The 8,984-nt window shown below is 43.6% G+C and overlaps 1 protein-coding gene across 1 annotated transcript; it reads right to left on the reverse strand.

Moving 5' to 3' along the window:
- Positions 1–333: 333 nt before the first annotated feature.
- On the reverse strand, positions 334–8,764 carry b4galt3 (UDP-Gal:betaGlcNAc beta 1,4- galactosyltransferase, polypeptide 3). The gene is made up of 8 exons (XM_084916905.1): positions 8,316–8,764; positions 7,618–7,711; positions 6,999–7,526; positions 6,623–6,858; positions 4,984–5,174; positions 4,762–4,884; positions 3,839–3,943; positions 334–3,382 (listed from the first exon to the last, which is right to left on the reverse strand). Exons 3-8 carry the CDS (start codon positions 7,279–7,281, stop codon positions 3,055–3,057), a joined length of 1,266 nt encoding a protein of 421 aa, XP_084773031.1. The 5' UTR covers positions 7,282–7,526; positions 7,618–7,711; positions 8,316–8,764; the 3' UTR covers positions 334–3,054.
- Between the last annotated feature and the right edge of the window lie 220 nt (positions 8,765–8,984).

Consider the following 8,984-nt stretch of genomic DNA (forward strand, 5'->3'; position numbering starts at 1 on the left):
GGCCTGCAATACACTGGGTGATGTAACAGGTTAGTGAGGGTTTTTTTAAGCCACTCCACAGCATGAGTGGATGGTGATATATGACTTATAATCTATCAGCCATGCATGAGCATCTGATGTCTGCAGTCTTTGAGCTGTAGCACCATCAATCAGAATGGTAAAGGCGATATTCATTAAGAGGCTTTGAGTGTTCGACGAGGGTAAGTGCTTCACCATAAGCACTGCAGTGTATTTATAGTGTGGCATGCACGCTGCATAAGTGCGTGTGTGTGTGTATACCTGTTATCAAATGTGTGCAGCGATCATAATCATAGACAACATCGAAATGAGGCCTTATTTGATTTAGTTTTTTATTGGAATACATATTTGCTCGCTATCACAACACTGTCCATCATATGCTTGCGTTGCCTTTTTTGCTGACTGTGTTCTACACTGACACACGGCGTGCACACATACACACATACACACTTTCATCTTCAAGATAACATCGGTAAATAAGGCAACCTCGATTGCAGACGGGCATCAGCGTCCCTCTCGGTGACGTCACTGTACGATCCGCATGCCGTTTGTCACGAGAGCGCAAACATCTCGTCTGTCCAGCCAAGTGAGTCTCATCATTTAAACTTCAACAACTTCATGAATAACAAATAAACAGAAACTGTTGCTATGAAATCTAAATGCTGTTTACTGACTCTGCTTTCCAACAATATATATTTCCAACACGTATGCGAAAATGTTTATAAAAACTAGCCTATTTATTAAATATAGAACAGTCTCCAGGTAAGCACATAGTTTGCTGATTAATCCAGCTGAGATTATGCCATATAATGTCCTTAAAAGCTTCCAGTGTGTCACTGTTACATGTCATACAGGATTTTCTCCCAGATAATATGATATATGGAGGATAATATTATGATATATAACCATGTTTATAAAGCTAAGAAATTAGATCCTATTTATTCTAAGTGTTCTCTCAATGCGGCCTTTATATAACATTCGTTGCTTAAAACATTATTTCAAAATAAACAAAGATTCTTTGATTATGATCCACAAAGCTGTCTGTTACTTTACCCTTTGAAACCAGCAGGATCAGTCACGTGATACTACGTAACCGAGAAGCCGTCCATACAGAGCAATGCAAAGATTTGATTGGTTTAAAACTGTGAATGGCGACCGCGAATGATTAACATTCATGTCACAACTCTGCAGTTTCATTCAGTCCTTGCTTCCTTCTTGGCTGGCGCTATGCCCGACTTTGCCACCTGAGGGTGCTCACATAAAATCCAGCAGCATACCTTTAATAGTTCAGTGGCTCATCTCAGGAGGCACAATGTATATGCGAGAAATGTGGAGATGTGATGTAAAGGAATGATAATCTGATCTACAATGGAGAAGAGTGTTTCACACATCTGCACCACAAGATCCCTTCAGAGGTCTGCACATTACTATCAGTGACTCAGTACTTACACAATAAATTAAATACATTCAAATTCGCTTCACACAAACGTAGCGGTACAGTATGTCATTTTAAGCTATTTGTAATTGTACAGTTTTCCTAGTCAATTAGCAGCAAGAAATCCTGTCGCCCATGAATGAATCAGACTCTAGTCCCTCATCAGTAAACTATGCTCCCCTCATGAACTCTGCCCTCACATAAGGTAAACAGAGACGAGCACTGGAAATAATACATTACAAATGAACAGAGAAATAAAATATTTGATGCTTTCAGATTATACGTGATCAACAAAAAATGACCTACATGCATGTCCTGATTTGGCAGCCCTCCGACCGTGTTTACATAAAGCACATTGTCCTACTGGCTTGTCTCATCCCCTTCAAGACACAGAAGCTTCATCTCAGGGAATCAATACAGCAAAGAAACATCCATTTATATTGCCTACGAATACGTCAGGGCTTCTAATCAAAAGCTGACCTAAATCTATCCACAGCGCTGCAGTGCAACCACGACCACTTTAGATATTAAACACCATCTGAAACACGCTTTAAGTGTCGTCTGCGAGTTTGTTTTGTTATTTTTAACCATACTTGACTAATCTAAAAGAAAAATAATCAATCACAGATAATATCAGAAGCACAGGTCTATCCATGTGTTGAGAGTATAGTCAAACTAGACAACGAATACCATGACGAGTCTGTTTATCTGACAGGCGTGAACACGGGCATGATAGCACTTCCTCATTTTGTTATGTGGTTGAATACAGAGTTCTCTTCCATGTAATTTGATTGTCTATGAACTAAATGTCAGAGAGAGAGAGAGAGGCACCAGACTGTAAGGTAGGACATGTAAAACAAAACGGTAAACAAATAAAGAAGTCTCTCTATATAAATATAAACTCTAGAATTGTCCCATATCTATCGAGTTGGTCTGCGTTTGATCAATGCACAGAAATATAAAATGGCAGTTCTGAACAAATTTCCTCTAATCCCGGGTCAGCTTCGTCATCCCTGCCTTCTAAGTCTTCCCGTGTGGCAGAAGAGGTCAAACTAACCTTGTGTGGGCATCTAAAAGCAGCTATACCAGTCTATAAAATGCGCATAAAAGAGAGAAGGCACAGAAACACAAACCCACTGCAGAGTGGCGTAGACAGACAGCAGCAGTTTCCTTTGTTTGTGGACCAGACTGGATGAAGCCATAGGTCTGCCTGCAACAGACGAGTCTGTGTGCAGAGCTTTTTATATATGCTGTCTCATTTTCACCGTTTGTTTTGAACCTCTGCGTGGATATGACTGAATCGCCCATCGTTCACCTTCTGGTTCTGCTGAGCACGGCCACAGACGTGTCAGCCACCACAGCCGGCGTCACATTTAGCAGATGATGAGCCAAGACGAGGTGACTCAGAAGTGTTCTTCGCCCCGTTGACAAAACTGGCTTCTTCATTTGATCCGTGGTGTAATTACCCCTAATTACCCCGAACCTACACCGAGCACAAAAAGCTGCTGTACTTAAAAGTCCCACGACAGAACAGATCTATGCTGCTTTTGTCTTTCAGATCAAACTGAAAAGGGAAGCTACAGGTTCATATGCACCTAGTCTCATTTCATCTTCTTCTTCTGCTGCGTTATTTGATTGGCTGTCTTTGACTGACCAGGTTCTGTCTTGGCCACAGTCATATTTGCTGGCACTTCTTGCCTCTTTCCCTGTTTGAATGGGTCTCCTGTCTTGCTGGTGCTACGTCGGTGGGCAGGGGTTGTTGCTTTCACAGGAATGGGGACCCTGCCCAGGGCCAGATGGGGGTCTTCTCCAATGTTGACGGTCAGGTTGGTGTACAGCGGCTCAAGCTCTTTGGAAAGCAGCTCATAGGTCAAAGAGTTAAGGCCGTCAGAGCGCCAATTGAGCCTGGTCCTTTTCAAAAGGTCAAACCTAGAATGACAAAAGCCATATTTAAGATTGTGTGAAGGTTCACCCAGCATAAAGCTTTTCATCTGGCTCTCTGCAAGGAAGCAAACATGTATATATTGCAAAGTGATTGCTTTTAATGACAAAGACTTTCCATAAAAGTTAATAAAAGGCTGATGACATGGAGAATGAGATAAGACCTAATTACATTTTAGATACAATCAGTCTGAAGATACAAGCACACGCCCTGAGGGAAAGTAAGCAGAGGACAAACTGTACAAATCACTGTGTCAACAGACAAAAAGCAACAACTATGACGGTAAAAACTCAACATGAGAACAGTTGGAGAAAAGAAAAGTTCATGACGTGATCAGGTCGTTTGAATATCTTCCCCTTTTACTGAGGCAGATATTCCATTAGATCAGATGAAGAAAGAGAAGTCTTTACAAACATTTGATATGTGAGTGTGCCAGTAAGTACCTGCGTGGATTTTGCTCATTGCCTCTGTCTCCTTTATGCTTGATCATCTTGTAATGGCCAATGGCCACTGGAGGGCGCACAATCTTCATGCCAGACAGACGCACTCTGGATCAGCAGCACACAACCGTAAGCCAAAAACAGACTCTTAAACATGTGCTGCATAAAACTGCAAAGCTAATCTCACAAAAACAAACTTTACATAAACATCTAGCCCCCTGCGGGCTACATTTAAAGAAGGAAAAATCAGGATTACGAACAGAAGAGGGTGAAAACGTACTGCCATGTCTTATGGGTGGAAGAATATACTGCGCTTCCCTTTTTCTTTTCCATCTGTTGCTTTTGTACCACTCCAGTTATCTAAATCAACCAAAACAGGGTGTAACTAATGCTGCGAATGTTCTCTGGATGATATAATTTGCAAACATCATGCACAAAAGGCAGTGTTTCCAAAGGTTGTGAAACATTCTTGGATGTGTTGTCCTAATTAAATTTTATTGTTGCATTCAGTTCTTACAGATTGGCAAATGTTGGAAAAGCCACAGAGTGGAAAGAGGGGAGCACAGTAAAGAAATGAGAAGAGTTTTAAAACTCTTAAGCACACAGCCTAGTCCAAGTCTGCAAGCTAGTGCATGTGAACATACCCATTGTGCCCACTGCAAGACATACAAAGAGCAAAGCCACAGCAATGGGAGGAGACATGAAGATGAAAGATGATGTTAGGACATAAAATATAAGTCAAAGCAAAAGAAAACATGCGGTACTGAAGCTGTAAACATGAGAAAACGATGACTGACGAGAGCAAAACAGAGTGAAAAAGTACAAGAAGAGGCAAACTGAAATGGTTATGCATGTAGTTCTGATCCCAGCATGCACAGTTTACAGTTTACATCATGCAGGGTGTCTGCCTCATTTATCCTCTTTACCTGGCAGCAATGTCATCATCCTCCCCGCCCCAACCCCAGTACTGGTTAGGGAAGCCGTTCATCTTCATGTACTGGTCTGGGGTCACCGCAGATACCCCACCAAAATACTGTGAGTATGGCAACCTGGGAGGGTCACAACATGCACAATCTTGAAAATAATGTCTCAGGGCAATGCAAATGTATGAAAGACCAGCCCCACCCTCGTTTATTCTGTGCTTCTACCTGTATCGGAACTTATCCATGGCCACCGACAGGTGTGTGGGAAACTGTTTGTGGCAGGTGTAGGTGTTGTGGTCGTTTTCAGGCAGCAGGTCAACATCATGCAGGAAGATGCAGCTCCAGTCTTCATCTCTGAGTGCCTCCCGCACCCCAACGTTTAACAGCTTGGCTCGATTAAAAGTGCTGTTTCCCCACTGAAACATCAAATGAGGCAGATTAATGTATTTACACGTTAATATGTGAAGACTTAAATATTTGCAGCAGTTTTTAGAAATTCTGAACAACAGGGATGTTTGAGGTACATTGCAGCAGAGCACAGATAATTTGTTGACTCTGATTAATAGCACATCATTTTAAAGATTTGCTTATTACCTGAAGGAAAAAATGAATCTCCAACTACACCACTATGGTTAAATTCAGCTGTAGCATGGGAATGTAATGTTTAATACACAGAAAGTATGACGTCCCATCTACCATGGAAATATCTGAGGTATGATTTGCTTAGATCGAGAGCTGTAACCTAAAAACAAAGTCCATTCACCTCTATTGCACTGGTCCAGGCAGATAAAGCTAACAAACACATATCTCACAACCATTTTAAATGAAACCACACTATAATAATAACGACTATAATTTGCAATAAAACTAGTTAGAAGTCCTACAAGAGCTGTAAAAACAGCAACATTCAAATGTGTTCACTGGACACTTTTTTATTAGGTACACCTCCTTTCTTGAATTCTTCAATGCACAGATTCAACAAGGCGCTAAAAACAACATCTTTGTCTATACTGAAAGGATAGTATCACACAGTTGCTGTAGATTTATTGGAATAGCTTCCATTCCAGCACAAAACAAAGGTGCTCTACTGAATTGAGACCTGGTGACTGTGGAGGCCATTTGAGCAAACTGAACTCAATATCATGTTCAAGAAACTAGATTGAGATTATTATAGCTTTGTCACATGGTGTGTTATCCTAGTCGAATCAGCCATGAGAAAATGGGTACACTGCAATTGCAAAAAGGATGGATATGGATAGGTATGGTCAGCAATAATGACCATGACCAATGGGGCAGGGGCACAGCCAAGGGGGGCGACGAGGCCTTTTCACCCAAAGAGCTGCTGAACTGCTGATTTCTGCTGTTCTCTGTAAACCCCAGAGATGGTTGAGTGTGACAATCCCGATGGATCAGTGGTCTCTCAGACAAGCCCAGCCATGATGCCACGTTTGAAGTCACTGAAATCACCTTTCTTCCCCATTGTGATGCTTAGCTGGGTTGGTTGTCACGACAACGTCTACATGTCTAAGTGCATCGAGCTGCTGCAGAGTGATTGGTTCATTAGATGTTTACACTGGTATATATTAGATACAGTCAATGCAGGACTATTAAACCTTAGCCCAATACTCCAATATCACAAGACCAATACTTTGTAGCAGCACATACATTACTATTACTATTACACTACCATTACTGTTACACCCTTAACATCATTAGGCACCTCTGATCCACTAGAACAACAATCCCACTGCATAATGCTTTTGCTCATGGAAGGCAAACATGCAGCTGCTGACAATCACGCTGAACAAGACACTGGCAGAATCACTATAAAACAGCTTGCACACTCACTTATACATAACCTGACCTGCTGTACTATGTAGATGCTGTAGTGTATCTGCTGTCTCTGCAAGAAGGGGTGGAGGTGGTAGAGGAGGGCACGGAGGTGGCTCTGGCGGTTTCGGTACGGCACCACTATTGCTGTGTGGTGGCGCGGTTCACAGTCTGGAGGCCGGTAGCGTCCACCTGGCAACACTAATGGGTTTCTTTGCCTGATCTCCTCCAGAGACAGAGGAGACGAAAGATGGACAGACACGGGTCCAACTGGCCAAAGGAAAGGAGACAGAATGTTTCTGGCTTCGTTTCTATCAGCTCAAGAATACAAAGAAAATAGCACCAGTCATTTTGCGTTTCACTGTGTGCTACACTCACAAACATTTATTTGTCACCCTTCTCTCTCTCACCCAGCAATGGAGAAGGGATCTGGCAGTCTCTTAGTGGTGGGCCGGTGGCAGGGGGTCCAGTGCCAGAGTTGCGAGGCGGGGGAGGCGGTACTCCCAGATGACTGAGGTTGGTGTATACATCATGTGGTCGAGAGTAATCAAACTCGGGCTCTGTGGTGTGCACCAGGACAGACACCAGGCCTCTGAAGCCCCCAAGGGAGAAATAGAGCACAAAGGCAAACTGGAAGCCTATCAGCAAGGCTAACGTGCATGGAGAGTCCAGAGAGCGCCCACAGTACGCCATTATTCTAGGGAAACAGAGTGGAGAGATGGGAGGAGATGAGGGGAAAGTATTGCAGTTGAGTGAGGTGGGGGTTGTGGAAGAGGTGGAGAATGAGCAAGGAAAGGCAGAAGGAGAGGGAGGGGAAGAAAGGAGCACTAAATGTGGACTCAGGTGCACTGGAGGTGGGCTTCCATTTTTAGGAATGGGTGATAGTAGTGGTGAAGCTCAGTCAGCACTGCCATCACCTTCTGACCACAAAACGTCAGCTGGAAGAAAAAGAGAAGAACAGCTGTTACCTTATGGTAACCATTGTTTTTTGTATCATTATTACATTACAACAGTCTAGATGTCAGGCACCTGTTTTTGTACGGGTCTAATTAAAACCTATCAGGGACCAGTAAAGCCTCGCTCCACTTCTCTCCTTCTCCTCCTCCTGTCATCATCAGGCTCTCTGCGAGATAAAGAAAAGAACTGAATGCATAACAATGCAGCACCAGTCCTGTCCCAGCTAAAATAGGCCAGGGAATGACAAGCAGCTACAAACAAATGTCATTCATGTTTGCTTCTTTATTGAGAATGGCTTCGTTTCAGCTGACATTTTTCATGATGCACGTATGGAAGCGAGTCTGATCAAACAAATGAACCCAACATCGCAGCCCCTGTAGTCCAAACAGTTAGATGCGACAGCTATCCAAGTGCGAGTGGCTTAATCACTTAATATGATGCTAAGTTTCCCGAGGGAGACGACAGTTCGTTCACTTAAAAACAAGACGAAGAATAGGAAGTGGATGAACGCAAAGGCGCCGTGGTTATGACCAGGGACAACCTGCCATGCAGGTGATTAGCCTATGAGCATCCATCTTTAGGCCCATGCAGTGAGCATGTATTGCAGTATTTACATAACTAAAGGGAAAATATGTCAGTGACATTTATTCAGCAGCATTGCTGTGTACGCGACTTCTCCCGTTACCCGCAAAGGCTCTCGTTTACGTCAAAGATTTCTATTCCCAGGTTCGCGCAAGCTTCCCCGCACCCCGATGCACGAGCCGACTCACCAGCACATCCCTGCCACATGTCAAATCCAGCTCCTGGCTTCCTCTGAGAATCGACGGGCCGCTACGGTCGCTACAGCGGCGCGATGGACTATGAGATGCTGTTTTTCTCCTGCTGATGCCGGTCGATCGTCTTTGCCCTCTTCCTAGTCTCTCGTCCAACGCGAAATGTGTCCGTAGCTGCTCCGAAACCGATGCAGACGTTTTCACACGCAAGATCATCGCCGCATACCCCTCTAGTGTCAACACAAAACACACAGACAAGTGCGCTCTGCCTCATCGGAACACGGAGGAGAGGCGCACCACGGTGACGCGCACAGCGGCACATTTGAAAATTAAAGGAGAGTGTGATTGTGCCAGCAGTGAAGATCTGACCGTGCGCAGTAAATGGTAATAATGATGACGAGAGGTCGATTGTGCCATCATAAGGAAAATTTAAATGTATCCGTCATGGTGACTTTACTTTACAGGTTTCCCCCTTCCACCCAGTACTGATTGATTAGGGCGAATTTCCTGCGTCACCGCCCTCTTTTCTCTGTGTGGGTGAGATCATCAGCTCTGAAAGAGCACTGTTATCAGTATATGTTGTGCATGAAACAGTTCTCACCTAGAATACACAGAAAAACAGCTCAAAGCAAACTCTTAATACCACCTTTGTCTGTAGAATCATTT

Source organism: Perissodus microlepis, chromosome 20, assembly GCF_051167445.1.
Source record: "Perissodus microlepis isolate ML-2025 ecotype Zambia chromosome 20, ASM5116744v1, whole genome shotgun sequence".
NCBI classification, from domain to species: Eukaryota; Metazoa; Chordata; class Actinopteri; order Cichliformes; family Cichlidae; genus Perissodus; species Perissodus microlepis.